The sequence below is a fragment of the Bombina bombina genome, chromosome 9 (assembly GCF_027579735.1).
Source record: "Bombina bombina isolate aBomBom1 chromosome 9, aBomBom1.pri, whole genome shotgun sequence".
In the NCBI taxonomy this organism is placed as follows: domain Eukaryota; kingdom Metazoa; phylum Chordata; class Amphibia; order Anura; family Bombinatoridae; genus Bombina; species Bombina bombina.
This window is the reverse complement of record NC_069507.1, coordinates 131126509-131152060: the sequence shown is the minus strand read 5'-3', so window position 1 is coordinate 131152060 and position 25552 is coordinate 131126509. Positions and strand designations below refer to the sequence as shown.

Genomic DNA, 25552 nt, shown 5'->3' with positions numbered 1-25552 from the left:
CTTTCTAATTTACTCCTATTATCAATTTTTCTTCGTTCTCTTGCTATCTATATTTAAAAAGCAGGAATGTGATGCATAGGAGCCCGTCCATTTTTGGTTGAGAACCTGGGTTATGCTTGCTTATTGGTGGGTAAATGTCAGTCTCCAATAAGCAAGCGCTATCCATGGTGCTGAACCTAAAATGGGCTGGCTGCTAAGATTTACATTCATGATTTTCAAATAAAGATAGCAAGAGGATGAAGAAAAATTGATAATAGGAGTAAATTAGAAAGTTGCTTAAAGTGAAGGTCCATTTTGATGAATTAGTGCCCGATTTTTAATAAACCTATTAAAAACAAGGGCACTTTAATTCATCAAAATTGACATTTCACTGTTTTCTTCAAAAACTTACCTTTTTAATCCTGAATTCTGCTCCATCGATTCCCCTGGCCATTGGAAGCCTCTGCAGACGTCCGAAATGACGAATCGGGCTTCCTCAAATCACAGCTTCCCCCGGGGGAATCTTGGCATGATGCAACGCTGTGATTGGAGGAAGCTGGATTCGTCATTTTGGACCTGCGAAGACGTTTTGCGATGGGCGGAGGAAGTGCTGGAGCAGCTGCCGGGATTAAAAGGTAAATTTTTGAAGAAAACCGTGAAATGTCAATTTTGATGAATTAAAGTGCCCTTGTTTATAATAGGTTTATTAAAAACCGGGCACTAATTCATCAAAATGGACCTTCACTTTAAAATTGCATGCTCTGTCTGAATCATGAACGAAAAGATTTGGGTTCAGTGTCCCTTTTAATAGTTTCATAGCTCTTTGTATTCATAAATACTATATCATCTTGTCATACAACATTATCCAGGTGTTTTATGTTGAATTTATCTTTTGGAAAGTTTCCTAAAAACAGCAATAGTTTGGTATTGCAATAATTGATGATGATGATGACAAATATTTAAATATAGTGACATGTTCAAAGGGACATCAAAGTGTTTTTTTTATTATATTTATGTCTCATATCAGCAATAAAATAATGAATTGCAAAATACTTAAAGGGACACTGAACCCACATTTTTTTCTTTCACGATTCAGGATATAGCATGCAATTTTAAGCAACTTTCTAATTTACTCCTATTATTATTTTTTCTCCGTTCTCTTGGTATATTTATTTGAAAAAAGGAGGAATTTAAAGCTTAGGAGCTAACTCATTTTTGGTTCAGAACCCTGTGTAGCACTTAATGATTATTGGTTACATTCAGCCACCAATCAGCAAGCGCTACCCAGGTACTGAACCAAAGATGGGCTGGTTCCTAAGCTTTACATTCCTCTCTTTTTCAAATAAAGCTACCAAGAGAACAAAAGAAAGTTGATTATAGGAGTAAATTAGAAATGTGCTTTAAATTTCTTGCTGTATCTGAATCATGAAAGAAAAAAAATTGGGTTCAGTATACCTTAAATACAAAATAAATGTTTTAAACTCTTTCAAACATTATACCCCAAATGTTTCTTTCATTATTCAAACAGAGTATATGATGTTAAACAAATTTCCAATTTACTTTGGTGATTACATTTGCTTTATTCTCCTTGTATCCTTTATCAAAGGAGCAGCAATGTACTACTGGGAGCTATCAGAACTTATTGGGTGAGCCCATGGCAAGAGGCATACATGTATAACCACCAATCAGCTGCTTGCTCCCAGTAGTGCACTGCTGCACCTGAGCCTATTATCTATTTATCAACAAAGGAAACCAAAAGAACAAATCAAATGAGATAATAGCAGTAAATAATAGCAGATAATTGCATGAAATTTTGACTTTACTTTCCCTTTAATGGTTTGCATTTTGTTTTTAAACACTTATTTTATTTTTCTTTATTGTGACCAATTGGAGCTATTTGTAAATTAGTGTGTCCACTGCAATAACCAATCATTGTTTACAATGTAGCAGGTTTATGCAATTTGCAGCATTTTGAAGGAAACCCTAGTTGCAGAATTTGCTTTTTGGCCTTTTCTAGGGAGCGTGGGACAAGTACAATTTTTACACAAAGTGGTTTTCAGCTAAAGCGAACAAAACAGATGTGTATTGTAAAGATTTTCTTTTTTTAACTGCACAAAGTGTTATGTCTTTTTAATATAAATTCTCAATATCTCATAATATACATCGTTATCTATCCATAACTGAGAGTCTGCTCTTTCACTCATTATACAATAATTAAGAGGTGGGGAAATTGACCTACAAGCTTCAGTTGCTGGGGGGACATAAAGGAATTTTTAGGGGAGGGCAGCAGCTGGGCTGTGAATAGGGATGTGACAGATGCCCAAAGAGAGAAAAGAAAGGGGAGAGGAGGGAGAGAGGGGGTGATTTGAGCACAAACAATAAGAAAGAGCATTATTTGTGTCCTGGGAAAAGCGACTTTTCTCACAGCCTTGAGGTGCCCTTAAATGATATGGCCCTTAATGAGAGACACTGCCCAATCATTCCTCATTTTGGGAATAATGGTCTTTTATTTTAAGAACTGCAACTTTTCCCACCTGAGCAGAAAATGCTGCTAACCCCTATTTTAATATTTTATGACATATATATATATATATATATATATATATATATATATATATATATATATATATATATATATATATATATATATATATATATATATATATATATATAATGTGTGTGTGTATTAGTATATATTAATAATAATAATAAATACATTTTTTATATATATATATATATATATATATATATATATATATAGATAGATATAGATAGATATATATATAATTTTACATACATACTATTTTTTTTATTTAGAAATACATTTCATATGAGAATTATTATAGTGCTAAAAGCATGTAGAATACATTTATAAGGAAAACCATATAATTGAATTATGGCTATTCACATATAAAAATCAAACCATTTAAATATTTAACCAGGAGGGCATAGATTGCACATGGCACTAGGCCATAGAAGGTGGCTGTGTTTCACCTCTATAACGATATATAACATGTATAAATGTTTTGGTGGATATATAAACTTAGTGTGTGCGCATGTTTCCAGTTTTTTTTCTGTCTTTCACACAAAAAATATAGTCCAAAGTACATATTGGGACAGTCACACAGCGTAAATTAGAGGAAGACACCAAAATCAGCATACAAATTTAAAAAAAAATGTTATGTCAATTGTTAGGGAAAATGCATTGCCACTAAGCCCGGGACAGTGAGTTAAAATTGTTAATGGATTGTGTGCCCTGTCTTGTATTTCACCCTGGGGCTTAATGGGTTCTTGTTACGCTCCGAATCAATTCCCAAAAGGATAACTTACAGCAGACTATTTTACTGTGCGGTTTAGCAATGCAGCTGTACAGGAAACAACCACCTCGTCTCCAAATAAAAAAATAAAAAATATCTCCAGGTTTATTGACAGATGTATCTAGGTTAAGTGTTAACCTTTTAACGCCGTTATGCCGTTCTATTCCGTCATATTTACACTGGGCTTTAAAGCCTTTATGACGGAATAGAACGTCATATCAAACGGCTGTCCTGAAGCCTTCTGCGCTTCAAGGACTTGATCGCGGTCTGGAGGGCGTTCCTAGGGTTGTAGGGACAACCCCAGATGCGATCCAATAATTGAAATCTCGCGATCGTATGCACGATCGCGTAGTTTCAATTTGTCTACATCGGAACAGGTGTTCCGATGTAGACACTTTAACCCTGTCACGAAAGGGTTAATAGCTACCCAATATAGTCAAGAACAAGCTGGTAATATCTTGTTTTCAATTAGAGCAAAGCTTTGAAAAATATTGCTTTGGCCTCCTAATTTTTTTTTTTTTTTTATTATTCTTTATAGATCTTTGCAAAAACTCTGTCCATGGCTCATTCTTAAAAATATAGGTCCAGATTACAAGTGGAGCTTTAAATATCGCTTGTGATCAAGTGATATTAGCACTCCACTTTGTAATATCAGAGCATGATAATGTGCGCTGGTATTACAAGTTTAACGCAATGCGAACGCAAGCTCGCGTTCGCATTGCTAGTAAGCATTGCGCTCACAAGAGCACGTTTTCATAGACTCCTATGGGATGGCATCAGAACCTTGCGCAGCATTTTTTAATGTATATGAATATATATATATATATATGTGTGTGTGTGTGTGTGTATATACACATCTTAACACATAAATATATATTTAAATATTTATATACATATAAATTTACATTGCGGTCTATAGGAACACATAGTACCCATAGACTGCAATGTAAAGGCACTTTCTAGACCCTAAATACTGCCTAGTGCAGTTATTTTTTTTATTTATAAAGACTACAATGCCCTCTATCTTGAGGGCATTTAGGGCACTTTTATAAAATTAACCAGAGATCTATTCTATGGTTAATTTTCAGAGCGTAATTGCTATCGCGAGCTTGCGGTAGCAATAACCAGCCACTTGTAATGGCTGGTTAATTATTGAGCTCCCGCAAAGGGGCAAATTTGCCTCTTTGTGGGAGCGCAATGATTAAGGGCTCCACTAGCCCATAGTGTATATGACTCCTCAAATATTAGTTCATATATTTTGCTGTTGTATTTGCATGTTATAAAGCAATATTCAACTAAATAATTAAAAATGGCACCCTTTCCTATCAAATTATAAAAGGAGCTCCTTAATTTAATTCAATCAGTTTATTGAAGAGATAGTTATACATGTAGCAACGTTTCAGGGACACTTCCCTTAATCATGCTACCTGTATACCTGTCTCTCTTTAATAAACTGATTTAATTAAGGAGCTGCTTTTATATTTTGATAGGGAAGGGTGGCATTTATAATAGCTGCTGTTATATTTTGATTGGATTTGTATTGGGGAGTTGGCCAGTCGATCCTCACAGCGTGCACCTTTGGGCTCTTCTGCTGGACTTTTCACTGTTATACCCTTTCCTTTCATTCAGACACAGAAGAGTGTTTAATAAATAGATAAAGAATATGCTAATAAATGTCACACTAGTAAGTAATAACGTTAAAAATAAATTAAAAACCAAATTTTTCTTTCATGATTTACAAAGAACATAAAATTTGTATTCAACTTTCCAATTTTCTTCTATTATCTAACTTGATTCATTATTTGGTGTCCTTTGTTAAAGTAGCAGAAATACATTTTTGGGACCTAGCTGATCACTGGGTGGGCCAATGAAAGGAGACATATAGGTGAAGCCACAAATCAGCAGCTAGCTTCCAGTAGTGCTTGGCTGCTTATGAGCATACATAGGTATGCTTTTTGACAAAGTACACCAAATTATATAATAGAAGTAAATTTCAAAGATGTTTAAAATTGGCATAAAAGCATTCATTGGTGAAATATTGTACACCTCATATATTGGTGTTTGGCAAATACTGTCATGCACACCCATGAAGTATTGCTAGAATTGACCCATTACTTATCCATAACACAACTAAAATATGAATTGACTCACTTGTGTCCCCTATTGACTACTGCAACCTTCTTCTAGGTGGCTGTCCTCACTCCATTCTAGCCTCACTGAGACTCATCCGCTTACGTTGCCAATCCACGTCCACTGGCCCACTCTGCCAATACCTATACTGACTCCCAATTTGCTTTAGAATCCAGTTCAGAATTTTAATGATGTCATCAACCTCACACCCGGCTATATTTCCTCAATTCTCTTCAAATACTTCTCGAACTACCCACTTTGATTAAACCTTTCTTTGTCTATGTTTGGTCTCCATCTCTTATGTGAAAGTTCCTCTATTACCTCTAGAAAGTTCCTCTATCATATTATTATTGTCGCACTACTACATTTACAGTCCATACTTTCCACCCTTCAACCTTTTGATTGTGCAAATGTTAACCCCTGTAGATGTCAGTTTCATAGTAGCAATACACTACTGGGACCTGAACACATCTAGTGAACCAATGACAATGTATATGTGGATACCCACCAATCAGCAGCTAGCTCCCAGTAGTGCATAGGTATGCTTTTCAACAAAGTATACCAAAGAACAAGGTAATTTTATTTTTTTATTAAGAGCTTTATTAAGAAAAGATCACAGTATACAACATTCCAGCAATAGAAACATAGCATTCAATAGCAGTCCAATCCGAACAAGGTAAATTTAATTAATTGAAAGGTCTTGTTGCATGCTGTAGCTGAATTGTATCCCTTTAAACATTTAGGGCCAGATTACAAGTGGAGCGCTATGTGACGCTTCTGTTCGAGCGTTAACTGCGCTAGAAGTAGTGCTCGTATTACAAGTTGAAAGTAAAAAGTTATAACTGGTGCGCTAACCCAAGTGCGCACAAACCCAATTGCATATTCTCAAGTGCGCTAACCTAACGTCAAAATATGAATATTTCATAATCCATTGTTCTTCACATAGCAAAATATTTTATATTTATTCATAAATAAATATGTCTACATATATCTTACGGATTTTTGGTAGTGCATAATAAAAAGACAATGATTTAACACCTACTCTGAACTTCAGATAAGCAGTAGATTTTTTTTTTCTGACTAATTTATTTTTTCTCCTATTTTCCGGCCCCTGTATCATGTGACAGACATCAGTCAATCACAGACTAGTATACGTATACCCTGTTATCTTGTGCACATGCTCAGTAGGATCTTGTTCCCCAAAAAATGTGAATATAACAAGAATGTGCAATATTTGATAATGGAATTAAATTGGAGAGTGTCTTAAAACTGCTGCTCTATCTGAATCATAAAAAGTTTATTTTGTGTTGAGTGTCCCGTAAAATAGGAATATTGCATCAATGTTTTTTAATGTTTTTATCTACTTAACTGCAAAGGACTCCAATGTATGTGTGTGTATATGTGTGTGTGTGTATATATATATATATATATATTATATATAAATTTTTTTGTGTAAACGTTTTCGGGAGTTACCCCGTCATCAGAAAAATAATAAACAAAACCACTTGATAGATAGAGATAGATATATATATACACACACTGTGTATGTATATGTGTGTTTTAATAAAAGAAACAAGTTGTTTTTGTTAAATGTTAAGCTCTGATTCACAAAAAAAAAAATTGGGGTTTATATCCCTTTTTAACAAACATACAGCTAGATTACGAGTTTTGCATTATGATGAAAAAGTAATGTTATGCTTCATAACGCTGCTTTTTTCCCTAACGCTGCCATTACAAGTCTTGATCGTATAGGTGTACTGCACCTTTTTGGCCGTCACACAACGTCAGTACCGCACTTTTAAAAAAGTCCTTTTTCAATGGGACTCCCATAGCACCGGTATTACGAGTTTGCCTGGGAGGCCAAAAAGGGAGCGGTACACCCTATAACCACAAGATCCATACCGCCATCTCAAGTCAGTAGGTAAGAGTTTTACGTTACACAGCTGTAGCATAAAACTCATAACTAAAGTGTTAAAAAGTAGACTAATACCCCTAAACCGAGGCCCTCCCGCATCGCAATCACTAAAATAAAATTATTAACCACTAATCTGCCGCTCCGGACATCGCCACCACTAAAAAAAATTAATAAATGATTAAAATACAATTTTCTAACTTACAAAAAAAATAAACACTAAATTACAAAAAAAAAACTAGCCTACACTAAACTGCCAATGGCCCTTAAAAGGGCCTTTTGTGGGGCATTGCCCCAAAGAAATCAGCTCTTTTACATGTAAAAAAAAAAATACAAACACCCCCCCAACAGTAAAACCCACCACCCAACCCCCCCAAATAAAAACCTATCTAAATAAACCTATGCTAACCATTGCCCTGCAAAGGGCATTTGGATGGGCATCTTTTACATTGCCCAAACCCTAAGCTAAAAAAAAAAAAAAAACAAGCAAAAATCCCTTAAAAAAAACCTAACACTAGCCCCCGACGATCCACTAACAGTTATTGAAGTCCGGACATCGCAGGTGTTAGGATTCTTTTTTGCCTGCTCTCCCCATTGATGTCTATGAGGAAATCGTGCACGAGCACGTCAAAGCAGCGCTTGTATTTGGGTGCGGTATGGAGCTCAACGCAATATCGTTGCGCCCGCACAAGCCTGCTTTTTGTATATCTGTAATAGCAGCAAAATAGGGAGGGGAAATAACGCCGCTTTTGTGGCGGTCGTTAATTTCCCTATAGCGCTGAAAACTCGTAATCTAGCTGATAGCTAATTTCATCTAATTTTAATTGATACTGTTTTAGAAGTATTTCACACACTGGATTTACAATACTCAAACAAACTATAATATAAATTATGTATATTTTTGAAAAATGTGCCAGAGAGTGTTATGTTCTGGTTGTTGAAACAATTAATTCATGGTTCACGCGCTGAAATAAGAGCTTTACATATCGTCTTTCAGTAAATACCTTGTAATTACAACATTTTAAAAGGTCCCTCAAAGAATTAAAAAGGCAATTTTTTTTTCTTGATAGTTGTTTATCTCTCTTTGCAGAGTTCTGAATGTGGAGAAACACCTATATTGCAAAATAATGTTCAAAAGTAGCCCTCAAAGATTTGGCGAGAGTTCTCTTAAAAATTGTATATTGAAAAGCTTTTACTGTCCTTTTAAGTGTTCTACGTGACACTAAATGTTACATCAAGATATTTATGGCAGTGCTTCTATAAAGAAAGTGTGGTTGACTTTCAGTAATGGTTGTACAGATAAAGAAATTCCACAGTCTGGGCATTTTATACATAGGACATCATGAGAAATAGCCAAACCTTCACAATTGGGGAACTCGACGGACCTTCATATTTACTTACCATCAGAATCTGTTTCTATTTTTAATATTTCCCTGCTTCTGGAGACCTACATACTATGTATCTGGGGAAAAACCTCTACAAAGCCCAGGAGGGCATCTCCTATGCTCTCTGAATCAAAAAAGGGACAGTCTAAACCATAGTCTTCTTAAAGGGACACTGAACCCAAATTTTTTCTTTCATGATTCAGATAGAGCATGAAATTTAAACAACATTCTAATTTACTCCTATTATCAAATTTTCTTCATTCTCTTGCTATCTTTATTATAAAAGCAGAAATGTAAATCTTAGCAGCAAGCCCGTTTTAGGTTCAGCACCATGGATAGCGCTTGCTTATTGGAGGCTGACATTTACCCACCAATAAGCAAGCATAACCCAGGTTCTCTACCAAAAATGGTCCGGCTCCTATGCATCACATTCCTGCTTTTTAAATAAAGATAGCAAGAGAACGAAGAAAAATTGATAGTAGGATTAAATTAGAAAGTTGCTTAAAATTGCATGCTCTATCTGAATTGTGAAAGAAAATTTTTGGGTTTAGTGTCCCTTTTAACATCTTAAATTCGATTAAAGGGACAGTATACTATAAAATTGTTTTTCCCTTAATGTGTTTCCAATTACTTTTTTTACCAGCTGTAGAGTATAAAATTTATGAGTTTTGCTTTTTTAAGGCTTATTTGTGTATATGAATTAGCTGATTTTGTGTTTTGAAGCCACAACCTAATAAAATGGGTTGAGCTTGTAGGTATAATCAGATCTCATTTCTTATCACATTGTGTACATATAGCTGCTTTTTTATCTTATATCTGTCCATAAACCAATCACCAATACAATGGAAAATTAACATTGTATTACCTTATCTCTTCTATAATCCACTGAGAGTGTAATTTCTTCTACTGGCTGTGTTAACACAGCTTGGCCTCAGGGCCAAAAACTTTCAGTTGGTGTGGGGATACTACAGGCTAAATCTATTTCAAATGCCATTATAAGGGTAATGGAAATACTTGTAAACAATTTAATACACTCCAGCAGGTAAAGTAGATAATTGGGAACAAAAAAGGGGTGACATTTTTTGAGTAAACTGTCCCTTTAAGCAAATAACTGAAAAAAGAAAAAACAGAGGTGCCGACATGGCCTAGTAATGCAAAGATAAGTGGCTCCAATAAACACAAATCCAGATGTATACTCACAAGAGCAGCGCACCCTGTGGTGCTATTGATGCAGGTCGGAGCCTCACCGTGGTCCAGCTCACTGTGGGATTGAAGTGGATACCCAGAAGATGTCCCTGAGGGGATTGATAGTAGATATCCTATGTGGACACAAAGTATATGCACATAGCCCAGTATTGTTAAGAGAGAGAGACAAGTAAGTAAAAAATAAACTTACAAGATCCAATGCACCTCCAGGTGCATTAACAGCAGGCTGGGACCTAACAGTCGCCCAGCAGACTGGAAAACTCCCAGCAGGTCCTGGTCTTCCTCAGGTGGCTAATAAGCAGCACAGCCCAATTTTGTACTCACAAAAAATACACCAAAGGGCAAGCAAGTGTATTAAAATATATAAAACTTTAATAAAAAGCGATGCGTTTCTCAGCTGACTAAGAGCTGTTTCCTCAGGCGTCGCTTTTTATTAAAGTTTTATACATTTTAATACACTTGCTTGCCCTTTGGTGTATTTTTTTGTGAGTACAAAATTGGGCTGTGCTGCTATTAGCCACCTGAGGAAGACCAGGACCTGCTGGGAGTTTTCCAGTCTGCTGGGCGACTGTTAGGTCCCAGTCTGCTGTTAAAGGACCAGTCAACACCGTAGATTTGCATAATCAACAAATGCAAGATAACAAGACAATGCAATAGCACTTAGTCTGAACTTCATATGGAGTAGTAGATTTTTTTTCTGACAATTTTAAAAGTTATGTCTTTTTCCACTCCCCCTGTACCATGTGACAGCCATCAGCCAATCACAAATGCATACACGTACCATGTGACAGCCATCAGCCAATCACAAATGCATACACACTTATTCTTGAACATGCTCAGTAGGTGCTTGTGACACAAAAAGTTTAAATATAAAAAGACTGTGCACATTTAGTTAATGGAAGTAAATTGGAAAGTTGTTTACAATGGCATGCTCTATATGAATAATGAAAGTTTAATTTTGATTGAGTGCCCCTTTAATGCACCTGGAGGTGCATTGGATCTTGTAAGTTTATTCTTTACTTACTTGTCTCTCTGTCTTAACAATACTAGGCTATGTGCATATACTTTGTGTTCACATAGGATATCTACTATCAATCCCCTCAGGGACATCTTCTGGGTATCCACTTCAATCCCACAGTGAGCTGGACCACTGCAAGGCTCTGGCCTGCATCAATAGCACCACAGGGTGCGCTGCTCTTGTGAGTATACATCTGGATTTGTGTTTATTGGAGCCACTTATCTTTGCATTACTAGGCCATGTCGGTGCCTCTGTTTTTTTCTTTTTTCAGTTATCTAACATCATAGGAAGACCATCCTACAACCAAGAGCTGCCACACTTTTTTGGACTATTGTACATTGGAACTTGTTTTCTCCAACATAGGTGTGTCCGGTCCACGGCGTCATCCATTACTTGTGGGAATATTCTCTTCCCCAACAGGAAATGGCAAAGAGCACAGCAAAAGCTGTCCATATAGCCCCTCCTCAGGCTCCGCCCCCCAGTCATTCTCTTTGCCGCTCTGAGCAAGTAGCATCTCCACGGAGATGGTGAAGAGTATGTGGTGTTTAGTTGTAGTTTTTTATTCTTCTATCAAGAGTTTGTTATTTTAAAATAGTGCTGGTTGTACTATTTACTCTAAAACAGAAAGGAATGAAGAGTTCTGTTTAAAAGAGGTGTATGATTTTAGCAGCAGTAACTAAAATCAATTGCTGTTCCCACACAGGACTGTTGAGCCCAGAGAACTTCAGTTGGGGGGAACAGTTTGCAGACTTTTCTGCTCAAGGTATGACTAGTAAATTTTCTAACAAGACTGTGTAATGCTAGAAGACTGTCATTTTCCCTCTTGGGGATCGGTAAGCCATTTTCTTAGACTCTTAACAGAATGCAGGCTTATTATGGGTTATACACTGGTGACACTCTTGTGGGCTAAATCGATTGCTTTATTTAGTTTTTTTATGAAGTTTGAAGTGATATTTCTAAACTTTTAGTGTGGGGAACGTATTTAGACGCCTTCCCAGTCAGGAAGGGCCTTTCACTATAGTAGGCAGAGCCTCATTTTCGTGCCATAATTGCGCATTTTCTTTTGGATGCAGCTGCATGTGAGAGGGTCTGGTGATCATTGAAAACGTTCCTGGAAGGCTTAATTTGGTATCGTATAACCCCCAAGGACAGGTGGAGTCGCAGCAAACGCTGTGGCTGGGACTGTAGTGGGGTTAAAGTTGTTAATTGATTAAACGGCTCCGGTTTCCTCATTTAAGGGGTTAAAATTGGAGTGCAATACTTTAAAAGCATTAAGACACTGTGGTGAAAATTTGGTAAAGATTGGATATTTCCTTCATAGTTTTTCACATATTCAGAAATAAAGTGTGCTCTGTTTAACATTTAAAGAGACAGTAACGGTTTTGTTTAAAAACGTTTTTTTTTTTGCATTATTAGCCTGTTTAAGCCTGTCTAACATGTCTGTACCTTCAGATAGAACATGTTCTGTATGTATGGAGGCCAAGGTGGTCCCCCCTTCAAATGTATGTGATAATTGTGCCATGGCATCCAGACAAAGTAAGGACAGTACTGTCACATTTAATAAGGTTGCCCAAGATGATTCATCAAATGAAGGTAGTGGGGATAGTTCTTCATCCTCTCCTTCTATGTCAATACCAGTTATGCCTGCGCAGGCGACCCCTAGTACATCTAGCGCGCCAATGCTTGTTACTATGCAACAATTAACGGCAGTAATGGATAATTCCATAGCTAATATTTTATCCAAAATGCCAGCATTTCAAAGAAAGCGTGATTGCTCAGTTTTAAATACAGTGGAGCAAGAAGGCACCGACGATAATTTCTGTCATACCCTCACACCAGTCAGAAGTGGCAGTGAGGGAGGGTTTGTCGGAGGGAGAACTTTCTGATTCAGGTAGAATTTCTCAACAGGCAGAACCTGATGTTGTGACGTTTAAATTTAAGTTAGAGCATCTCCACGCATTACTTAAGGAGGTGCTAACTACACTGGATGACTGTGACTCTTTGGTCATTCCAGAAAAATTGTGCAAGATGGACAAATTCCTAGAGGTCCCGGTGCACCCCGATGCCTTTCCGATACCTAAAAGGGTGGCGGACATAGTGAATAAGGAGTGGGAGAAACCAGGCATACCTTTTGTCCCACCTCCTATATTTAAGAAACTGTTCCCCATGGTCGACCCAAGGAAGGACACATGGCAAACAGTCCCTAAGGTTGAGGGGGCAGTTTCTACGCTAGCCAAATGCACGACTATTCCCATTGAGGACAATTGTGCTTTCAAAGATCCTATGGATAAAAAATTGGAGGGTTTGCTTAAGAAGAATTTTGTTCAGCAAGGTTACCTCCTCCAACCAATTTTGTGCATTATTCCTGTCACTATGGCGGCGTGTTTCTGGTTCGATGAACTAGAAAAGTCGCTCGATACGGAGACTCCATATGAGGAAGTCATGGACAGAATTCACGCACTTAAGTTAGCTAATTCCTTTATTTTAGATGCCGCTTTGCAATTAGCGAGATTAGCGGCGAAAAATTCAGGGTTTGCAATTGTGGCGTGCAGAGCGCTCTGGCTAAAGTCTTGGTCGGCGGACGTATCTTCCAAGACAAAATTGCTTAATATTCCTTTCAAAGGTAAGACCCTTTTTGGGCCAGAATTGAAGGAAATTATTTCAGACATCACTGGGGGGAAGGGCCATGCCCTCTCACGGGACAGGCCTTTTAAGGCTAAGAATAAGTCCAATTTTCATTCCTTTCGTAACTTCAGGAACGGACCGTCTCCTAACTCTGCAGCCTCTAGATAAGAGGATAACGCTTCCCAGGCTAAGCCAGCTTGGAAACCAATGCAAGGCTGGAACAAGGGTAAACAGGCCAAGAAGCCTGCTGCTGCTACCAAGACAGCATGAAGGGGTAGCCCCTGATCCGGGACCGGATCTAGTAGGGGGCAGACTCTCTCTCTTTGCTCAGGCTTGGGCAAGAGATGTTCCGGATCCCTGGGCACTAGAAATAGTCTCTCAGGGTTATCTTCTAGAATTCAAGGAACTTCCTCCAAGGGGAAGGTTCCACATGTCTCGCTTATCTTCAGACCAGATAAAGAGACAGGCATTGTTACATTGCGTAGGAGACCTGTTAAAGATGGGAGTGATACACCCAGTTCCGACAGCGGAACAAGGTCAGGGGTTTTACTCAAACCTGTTTGTAGTTCCCAAAAAAGAGGGAACTTTCAGACAAATTCTTTATTTAAAAATTCTAAACAAATTCCTCAGAGTTCCATCGTTCAAAATGGAAACCATTCGATCAATTTTACCTTCAATCCAGGAGGGTCAATATATGACTACCGTGGATTTAAAGGATGCATACCTACATATTCCTATCCACAAAGATCATCATCAGTTCCTAAGGTTCGCCTTTCTGGACAAACATTACCAGTTCGTGGCTCTTCCATTCGGCTTAGCCACTGCTCCCAGAATTTTCACAAAGGTGCTAGGGTCCCTTCTAGCGGTTCTGAGACCGAGGGCCATTGCAGTGGCACCTTATCTAGACAACATTCTAATTCAAGCGTCGTCTCTTTCCAAGGCAAAGGCTCATACAGACATTGTTCTAGCCTTTCTCAGATCTCACGGGTGGAAGGTGAACGTAGAAAAGAGTTCCCTGTCTCCGTCAACAAGAGTTCCCTTTTTGGGAACAATAATAGATTCTTTAGAAATGAAGATCTTCCTGACAGAGGTCAGAAAGTCAAAGCTTCTAAACGCTTGTCAAGTTCTTCACTCTATTCTGCAGCCTTCCATAGCTCAGTGCATGGAAGTAGTAGGATTGATGGTTGCAGCAATGGACATAGTTCCTTTTGCTCGAATTTATCTAAGACCATTACAACTGTGCATGCTCAGTCAGTGGAATGGGGACTATGCATACTTGTCTCCCCAGATTCAAGTAGACCAGGTAACCAGAGACTCACTCCGTTGGTGGTTGACTCAGGATCACCTGTCTCAGGGAATGAGTTTCCGCAGACCAGAGTGGGTCATTGTCACGACCGACGCCAGTCTATTAGGCTGGGGCGCGGTCTGGGACTCCCTGAAAGCTCAGGGTCTATGGTCTCGGGAAGAGTCCCTTCTCCCGATAAACATTCTGGAACTGAGAGCGATATTCAATGCGCTCCGGGCTTGGCCTCAACTAGCGAAGGCCGGATTCATAAGATTCCAGTCGGACAACATGACGACTGTAGCTTACATCAACCATCAGGGAGAGACAAAGAGTTCCTTGGCGATGAGAGAAGTATCCAAAATCATCAAATGGGCGGAGGATCACTCCTGCCACCTATCTGCAATTCACATCCCAGGAGTAGACAACTGGGAGGCGGATTACTTGAGTCGTCAGACTTTCCATCCGGGGGAGTGGGAACTCCACCCGGAGGTCTTTGCCCAGTTAACTCAATTATGGGGCATTCCAGACATGGATCTGATGGCGTCCCGTCAGAATTTCAAGGTTCCTTGCTACGGGTCCAGATCCAGGGATCCCAAGGTGACTCTAGTGGATGCATTAGTAGCGCCTTGGTCATTCAACTTAGCTTATGTGTTTCCACCGTTTCCTCTCCTTCCCAGGCTCGTAGCCAGGATCAAACAGGAGAAAGCCTCGGTGATTCTGATAGCTCCTGCGTGGCCACGCAGGACTTGGTATGCAGACCTTGTGAATATGTCATCGGCTCCACCATGGAAGCTACCTTTGAGACAGGATCTTCTAGTACAAGGTTCATTCGTACATCCAAATCTAGTTTCTCTACAGCTGACTGCTTGGAAATTGAATGCTTGATTTTATCCAAGTGTGGATTTTCAAATTCAGTGATAGATACTCTGGTTCAAGCCAGAAAACCTGTGACTAGAAAGATTTACCATAAAATATGGAAAAAATATATCTGCTGGTGTGAATCCAAGGGATTCTCCTGGAGTAAAATTAAGATTCCTAAGATTCTTTCCTTTCTCCAAGAGGGTTTGGATAAAGGGTTGTCAGCGAGTTCTCTAAAGGGACAGATTTCTGCTTTATCTGTTTTGTTACACAAACGCCTGGCAGCTGTGCCAGATGTACAAGCTTTTGTACAGGCTTTAGTCAGAATCAAGCCTGTTTACAGACCCATGACTCCTCCTTGGAGTCTAAATTTAGTTCTTCAAGGGGTTCCGTTTGAACCTTTACATTCCATAGATATCAAGTTACTATCTTGGAAAGTTCTGTTTTTGGTTGCTATTTCTTCTGCTAGAACAGTTTCTGAATTATCTGCTTTCCAGTGTGATCCACCCTATCTGGTGTTCCATTCAGATAAGGTCGTTTTGCGTACTAAGCCTGGTTTTCTTCCAAAAGTTGTTTCCAACAAGAATATTAACCAGGAAATAGTTGTTCCTTCTCTGTGTCCGAATCCAGTTTCAAAGAAGGAACGTTTGTTACACAATTTAGATATAGTTTGTGCTTTAAAGTTCTATTTAGAAGCAACAAAGGATTTTAGACAAACCTCATCTTTGTTTGTCGTTTACTCTGGTAAGAGGAGAGGACAAAAAGCTACTGCTACCTCTCTTTCTGGCTGAAAAGCATTATCCGATTGGCTTATGAGACTGCCGGACGGCAGCCTCCTGAACGAATCACAGCTAACTCTACTAGGGCTGTGGCTTCCACATGGGCCTTCAAGAACGAGGCTTCTGTTGATCAGATATGTAAGGCAGCGACTTGGTCTTCTCTGCACACTTTTGCCAAATTCTACAAATTTGATACTTATGCTTCTTCGGAGGCTATTTTTAGGACAAAGGTTTTTGCAAGCCGTGGTACCTTCCGTTTAGGTAACCTGATTTGCGCCCTCCCTTCATCCGTGTCCTAAAGCTTTGGTATTGGTTCCCACAAGTAATGGATGACGCCGTGGACCGGACACACCTATGTTGGAGAAAACAGAATTTATGCTTACCTGATAAATTACTTTCTCCAACGGTGTGTCCGGTCCACGGCCCGCCCTGGTTTTTTAATCAGGTTTGAAAAATTTCTTTCTCTATACACTACAGTCACCACGGCACCCTATAGTTTCTCCTTTTTTTCTCCTAACCGTCAGTCGAATGACTGGGGGGCGGAGCCTGAGGAGGGGCTATATGGACAGCTTTTGCTGTGCTCTTTGCCATTTCCAGTTGGGGAAGAGAATATTCCCACAAGTAATGGATGACGCCATGGACCGGACACACCGTTGGAGAAAGTAATTTATCAGGTAAGCATAAATTCTGTTTTTCATATATCTCCTATGGACATTGTTTGGTAGATATAGTGCTTATAGAGTTGTATATCCATTTTCTATTTTTCCTTTCACACTATTTTTTGTCATTTGTGTTTGGAGGTGCCCCCTAAGGGTGTGGTTTATTCTGGGTTATACCACACTCTCAACATCAACCTTTAAGCAAATAGCCTCCTGCACCCCTTTTATACATCATACAGCAGAAACAGTAAAAAAATATTTTTTAAAATTAATATGGTTTCTGGCCACTTTGAAATGCCAAGCTCCGCCCTCTGACATCACGATTTGGGCTACATCTAGGCACTCTGCTGAATAGTATTGACAGTCTGTTGAAGCCAACTAGTTAGCCTTTTGTGATTTGATGCCATATAAAGCCCAGATCGTGATGTCAGTGGGCGGAGCTTAGCAGCCATTTCAAAGTGGCCAGAAACAATATTAATTTTAAAATAACTTTTTTTTTTTTTTTTTACCATTCCTGCTGCATGATATAGAAAAAGGGCAGGAGGCTATTTGCAGCTTAATCTAAAGTAAGACGTTAAGATGACTAAAGTGTAGACTGTCCCTTTAAATAGACTTTCAGGATCAAATTGTTCTTGAACAATGGAGTGCAAATCTACAGAGGATCATTTTGCACTGAAGAAGATCAGTGTTAGATTATAATGTAGGTAGCCAACCATCTTTCGTAAAGTCTTTTCAAACTTTTAATCTCCAATGTAGTTGGAAGGCCATTCCTTAAACAACATAAATACAGAACAATTGCATATTAAAGGGACACTGAACCCAAATTGTTTCTTTCGTGATTCAGATAGAGCATGCAATTTTAAGCAACTTTCTAATTTACACCTATTTTCAATTTTTCTTTGTTCTCTTGCTATTTTTATTTGAAAAAGAAGGCATATAAGGTTTTTTTTTGTTTTTTGGTTCAGTACTCCGGCCAGCACTTTTTTATTGGTGGATGAATTTATCTACCAATCAGCAAGAACAGCCCAGGTTGTTCACCAAAAGTGGGCCGGCATCTAAACTTACATTCTTGCATTTCAAATTAAGATACCAAGAGAATGAAGACAAATTGATAATAGGAGTAAATTAGAAAGTTGCTTACAATGTTATGCTCTATCTGAATCACACACAAAAAAAAATCGGGTTCAGTGTCCCTTTAAACAAGTGCGTAATAAACAGGCAATGCAATCGCCCTTACGGAATTTTACATGAGCATTTTTTTTAGCTAACAAATTTCAAAATGCATTTCAATTCGCCAGCCCCCTGTATCATGTGACAGTCATCAGTCAATCACAGAATATACATATATTCTGTGAACTCTTGCACATGCTCAGTAGCAGCTGGTGCCTCAGAAAATGTGAATTTAAAAAGATTGTGCACAATTTGATTATGGAAATAAATTGGGACGTCTCTTAAAACTGCATGCTCTTTCTGAATCATGGAAGTTAAATTTTTACTTTAGTGTCCTTGTGAAACCCACATTTTTTTTTCTTTCATAATTCAGATAGACCTTGCAATTTGAAATACCTTTCCAATTTATTTCTATTATCTAATTTGTTTTGTTCTCTTTGTATACTTTGTTGAAAAGTATACCTAGGTAGGCTCAGAAGCTGATGATTGGTGGCTGCACATATACACCTCTTTTCATTGGTTTTCAGCTAGCTACTAGTAGTGCATTACTACTACTGCTCCAACAAAGGATACCAAGACAATGAAGCAAATTAAATAATAGAAGTAAATTGGAAAGTTGTTTAAAATTGTATGATCTATGGTGTTCTGAGTAAAGTTTCAGAACTTCAGGTTTTTTTGTGTTAAAATAATGTAGCATGTGGGCACAGTGATGCTGAAACAAATCTAAACTTTCATTTGGTATAAGAAGTTTGTCATAGAAAATGGATTTTAATAGCCAGAAAAAATGCTCTTCTGGCCATGGATACCTGGAAATAGTTGCAGGGGTCACCACCCAACTACACAATAATGTCTGATAACGCATCTCAAAACTCAAATTCTTCCTCTGTCTTCCACTCCCAACAGGAACACACAATCTATTTTACATTCCTTTGTTGACCAAGATCTCTTTGTATCTATAATCAAATTTTTCCTGAAAGCCTCCCTTTCCCCCCTCAGACCATCCCACCCTCTTCTTATTGTATGACTTATTTCATCACTTTCTTGTCCAGCTGCTTTTGTATAAACCTATTTCTACACCAACCCACTGTAAGTCTCTTGACTCTCTGTTTTTGCAACGTATTATTAGTCAAGGGTCCATGCCAGAATGGCATAACATAGTATATTATTATTATTATTGCCATTTATGGCTTGGTCCTAATGGTTTTGTCCTCTGTTGTTTAAAGAAAATCTGTCATAAAATATCCCACACTGCAGTTATAGTTCATGTAGCTTAAAAGGTAGGGTACCTGGTTACCCTAATGCAGAACATGTGACGATCTGCAATGTTATTGCAGAAAATGCAGCATGCCTGCTGAAAGAATGGGGCACATGCAGGAACTGTTAGCACTTTTGCTTTGCAGCACTGCTCCACATCAGGATGTTGTATTCAAACAGTATTGCGCTGTGGCTGTACTGTGTAAGTTTTTCTTAACACAGTGCAGCCAGAGTGAAGCTCTGTTTGAAGAAAACAGTCAAATATGGAGCAGTGCTGCAAAGAGACATGCATTGATTGATGACTGACTCTCAGGGATTTATTACAGTCCCACCCCCTAGCCTTTCCTGGTCTGCAAAGTTGAGACTCCTGAATGTAAGACATTCTTGTGAGTAATGCACCTTTTTATTTACTACTACTTTTTTACCTTATGCTGTTTTCAGCTGCTTTAATATTTTATACAACTTTAAAAAAATGCTTTTTTTTTCTCCAGTTAAAGGAGCATTGAACACTAGATTTTTATTTGCATAAATATTTTGAAGATGAACCATTTATGTAGCCTATCTGGGAGTATTTTTGTAACAATGTATAGTTTTGCTTATTTTTATTATTATTTTAGACTCCTAAACAAGCCCTAAAGTGTTAGATGTATACTGATGTCTACATATTCCAGCTTGCTCCTGTTTGTCTGACTCTAATGGGTCTTTCCATATGCAAGAAAGGGGGAGGGGGATCGTCTGCTCATCTTGATTTCCAAGGCCCTTTCACTGGGTGTTGTAGCTTAACCCCATTAACAGTTCTAAACTGGGAGCTTCTAAGAAAGTTTTTAAAAGGTTTTATACTGGATTTTTATATCCGCATCTATGTGTATTCTTCATTTAGCCACCAATCAGCAAGTGCTACCCAGGTGCTGAAACAAAAATGGGCGGCTCCTAAGCTTAGATTCCTGATTTTCAAATAAAGATAGCAAATAGAACAAAGAAAATTTGATAATAGGAGTAAATTAGAAAGTAGCTTAAAATTGCATGCTCTGAATCATGAAAGGAAAACAATGTGGGTTTAGTATCCCTTTTAAGTTTCATGTAGTAGAGCTGCATAACCGATTCTATGTATTAATCCTATTTTTCATTCAATGTAGGTACACTTCATCCAGTAAGAAGAATGAAGTTCCCACTTTCCAGTGCCCCTGGTCGTGGTGTGACATGGGAATGGGAGGAAAGCCCTGGATATTGGATACCTTTTGAAACAAGGTTGTCAGTTCTTATTCAACAAGCCCTTGAAAGGAAACAATCAGGAGTGAGACTTGGAGAACCATGCAGTGGTTCTCATATTTGCTTCAAGACCATGACACAAGTAAACTTCCCATCACAGAGAAGAATAAGAGTTAGATATCGTGCTCACAAACCCTACCCTTCAGCTAATTCATTGCTTGGGCTACAGACTGGGCTAAATCCATTTTTAAATGAACACGTGAACCACAAACCTGGAACATTTATTTCTAGCCCATATTTAGAGAATTCAAAAACAGAACTTATAAACATCAACCGTGAACGTGTGACCTACAGCAAAGAGCCAGCAGACTCTGACCATATGTTATTAAATGTTAACCATAAACTAGTGGATATTGAATCTGAACCAGTAAACAATGGTCTATTAAATTCTAACTATGTTTTGACAAATTTCAACCATTACCTTGAAAATTTTAACCATGACCAAGTGAATACCAGTTCCAGACCCAATTTAAATCATTTTAATAATGGTTTCTCTAGTTGTAATCCCTTTATACAGGAGGACAATTCTGGGCTACTGAATTTCAGCAATGGAAACCTTAACTGTGGACTAGTAAACACTAAGTCAGAACTATTAAATCCCAACACTGTCTGGGCACACATTAAGCCTGAACTTGTTACAGATGATTCTAGAAGTGCTAATCCTAGACCTGTATTAGTTAGATCAGATTCAAGGCCTGATCAAAGTAGACCAAAAATAGTCAGGTCAGTTTCCAGACCTGAATATTCTGGGCAGAGATTAAGTAGGTCTAACTCTAGACCAGGAAGCTCTAACCCAGTATTATTAAGGTCTGACTTTTCAACTGCTAGCCCCAAAAGTAAAATGGTTATGTCTACCTGTAATCCTGATGATACTTTAATCATTGACTCCATACATGGATTAGGTCAATATGAAGCAAGACCTGCTGATTTCAGATCATTGTTAGGTGTGTCGGACTTTAAACCTGCTGACAGTAGGGCTGATTTTAGATCTGCCGATTCTAAACCCATGTTAGCCAGATCTAATACAAGATCAGATGACTTCATGATGGGATCACTATATCAGCATTCTGGAACAGCCCATTCTAAGCCTGAACTTGCAAACAGACGCTTGTCTCGGTCTACCTCAGTCCAAACCCGTAACAGTACTTGTGCTTGCCCACAATGTCTTCTGGTACAGAGTATAAAATCAGCCAGCTGGCCTGGGATTAAACCAGAAAAGATACAAACAGGGAGACTGCAAACAAGTAATCGTCCGAGAGAAACAAGCACATGCAAAACAAGGTATGTCTCTGAACGTAACTTTGTAGGGTGTATATGTGAAAGAGTATATTAGAGCCTATTGAACTCTATGCACAACATTTTTTTTTTACACTCTGTATTCTTTGCTTACAGAGTTCCACCATTGGTTTTAAGTAACATTGAGAGTTCGGGAGTAATTTCTCCAGCCTTGGCAGGTAAATAATTCAGTACGTTAAAACAATATTGTGTCACAATATGATCAGACATTGCACAAAGTGACACAAATACAGGATAATCTGACACACTTCTAAATAAAATGCAACTTGACAAAAAAAAAAACATAAGATTAAAAAAAACCTTTACACTAATGACATTTTTTTTTTTTTTATTCAGGTATTGGTGGTCTCCTAATGAGTGCAGCTGGGCTTCCTGTATGTCTCTCACTCCCTTGCTCTCCAGTAGTTCAACCACCTCCGGTTAGAAAAAGAGATATTCAGTCTGTACCTGGTATCTTAGGGAACAGTCGAAAAATCAGCAACAAAAAGGGTAACTGTTCTATATCTTCACTTTATAACAGACCTGTTTATCTAATCTTTCCATCCTATATCATGAACCAATCTCGCACTTTTTTATTTAAAGGGACAGTCTACTCCAGAATTGTTATTGTTTTAAGATAGATAATCCCTTTATTACTCATTCCCCAGTTTGGCATAACTAACACAGTTTATGTTAATACACTTTTTACCTCTGTGATTACCTTGTATCTAAGCCTCTACAGACTGCCCCCTTATTTCAGTGCTTTTAACAGACTTGCATTTTAGCCAATCAATGCCCTCTCAGAAGTAACTCCACTGGCATAAGCACAATGTTATCTATATGGCTCGTAAGTTTAATTTTATCTAGACTGTCCCTTTAAATCTGGCCCACTTTTATTCTGTATCCACGTTGTGTGCTGCACTTATTTATTTATCTTCTTCATATCTTAGGTAAAAAGCCAGAGGAAATTATAAAACAGTTCATGCAACAAGTGAAGTTGCCACCAGAGGAGGTAGGAGGCAATATCCAAAATTACTATGATCTACTGAACAACACATGCTTACTAAAATTGTTCCCATGCCTTAGTTTAAATTGCTACCCAGAAAAGTTATTAAAATTTGTTTTTGACAATTCCTGGATTACTGAAGCTCTATTTTTATTTTATAAGTAAAAGGTTTAAATTGGTCTTTTACTTACCTTTTTCATTAAAAGGTCCGTGTACTGTAAAATATGTTTTTCCTTAATGTGTTTATAATGATTTGTTATACCAGCCACAGAGTTTAAAATATATGGGAAATTGCTATTTTGGGTATATTTATGTATATGAAATAGCAGCCTCCTGCTAATTAAAAACCATAACCCAATTAAATAGGCTCAGTTTGGAGAGAGTGCAAACCTTAAAGAGACACTGAACCCAAATTTTTTCTTTTGTGATTCAGATAGAGCATGCAATTTTAAGCAACTTTCTAATTTACTCCTATTATCAAATGTTCTTCATTCTCTTGGTATCTTTATTTGAAATGCAAGAATGTAAGTTTAGATGCCGGCCCATTTTTGGTGAACAACCTGGGTTTTTTTCTTGCTGATTGGTGGATAAATTCAGCCACCAATGAACAAGTGCTTTCCAGGGTTCTGAACCAAATAAATAGCCTATATGCCTTTTTTAAATAAAGATAGCAAGAGAACGAAGAAAAATTGATAATAGGAGTAAAATAGAAAGTTGCTTAAAATTGCATGCTCTATCTAAATCACGAAAGAAAAAAAATTGGGTTCAGTGTCCCTTTAATTATTTATCTCTGTATCTTTGCAAAAAATCCTCATCTCATCTCTACATACACATGGAAAGCAATATTTAGGAAGAACAATGGAAATTAACATTTTAGTACCTCTCTGTCCATCTCGCCAATGGGAGCAATTATTACTTCTAAACCTTATTGTATAAATGATTTTTTATAACCATTACATAAAAGGGATATTAAGCAGTGCTCATTTTGGTTATAACAAATCTGTTAGAATTTCTCATTGTAGCCCCGTCCCCAGTGTTTTACAAGCAGAAGAGTTTCAAAACCTAAGTTTTTTTTGTTTTTTTTTCCTTCTGTCTATTCTATGCATAAGCAAATCTGACTCCCTATTATCTAGTGACTAGTCTATTTACTAGCCTAGAAGTTTTATGATATCACAGTAAGATAAATCTTCCTGCAAAGGCCTCCTCCTTGTAGGGCTGTAACAGGAAGCACAAATGTAGTGTAAACAAATAAATAAAAGGTAAAATCCATTTAAATAGATAAATAATACATATAGCAATGATTTCTATGAAACATAAGCAACTGCTTAGTGCTTTTTTTTTATTATTGCGATCAAGGAAAAGGAGATACCTGTAAACCATTTAATACAGTCCAGCAAGTAAACCATTTAATACAGTCCAGCAAGAAAAACACTGTCCATTTTAAAGGGATATATGTCCATTTAAAGGGATATATATTTATTTATATATATATATATATATATATATATATATATATATATATATATATATATATATATATATATATATATATATATATATATATATACATACACACACACACACACACACACATATATATATATATAATCTCATATAAACTGTTGAAATTGTATCTCATGCGTTGAGCCAGACAGAATATTGAGAAACCAGCCACTAATTTTAAAGAATGGAATTTACATTAACTTGTAAACATTAAAATGCCAAGGCAAAAAAGGAGGTTTCTTTACACTGAAATGTGACATTTTTTTTTGCATTCCACACAGATGTGAGAAAAAATTTCACACAGCAGACGAAAGCTGTGTTCAACATACTTATATCTATAAGATCAATTTTGTGTTACTTAATACAAGCACATAATATTTGGTGCCTTCCTGAATAAATTGTCTTTTTTCTTGTTCTCCACAAGAATCACAGGTCTTTATCAAGCCACATAGCTTTTCAGTGTAAAATGTTTTTGTGTGCAGTCTGTAGGAGAAAGACAAAAAACTTCTTGCCCTCCTCTATATTAAAGGATCTATAAATGCATTTGTTGATTATACAAATCTACTGTATGGTAAAAAAAAACAATGCAATAGCACTTAGTCTGAACTTCAAATGAGTAGTAGACATAACTTTTTAAAAATTGTCAGAAAAAAAAATCTATTTCCACTCCTCCGGTATCATGTGACAGCCATCAGCTAATCACAAATGCATATATGTTTATTCTGTGAATTTTGGTTGGTGACTCAAAAATGTTTTTCTATGGAGATTTAATGGCTATGTGCTGGATTTTCTGCACCCGTTAGCAATGGGTATGGCTGAAACACCTGAACTCTATATATAGTAGGAGTGTCTATGTCCTTTTGGTTACATAGCATATGAAAAACTAAAAGGTTGTAAAAAGAGTGAATACCAGACATGTACT

General features: G+C 37.5%; 1 protein-coding gene across 1 annotated transcript in view; it reads left to right on the top strand.

Moving 5' to 3' along the window:
* Positions 1 to 25552, top strand: part of LOC128640067 (E3 ubiquitin-protein ligase DTX4-like) — a 46942-nt gene that overhangs the window by 3315 nt on the left and 18075 nt on the right. The window contains exons 2-5 of the mRNA XM_053692390.1: positions 20714 to 22127; positions 22239 to 22300; positions 22479 to 22631; positions 23072 to 23133. Of these exons, the coding sequence (XP_053548365.1) occupies positions 20714 to 22127; positions 22239 to 22300; positions 22479 to 22631; positions 23072 to 23133 (1691 nt within the window). The remainder of the gene's footprint in view (positions 1 to 20713; positions 22128 to 22238; positions 22301 to 22478; positions 22632 to 23071; positions 23134 to 25552) is intronic.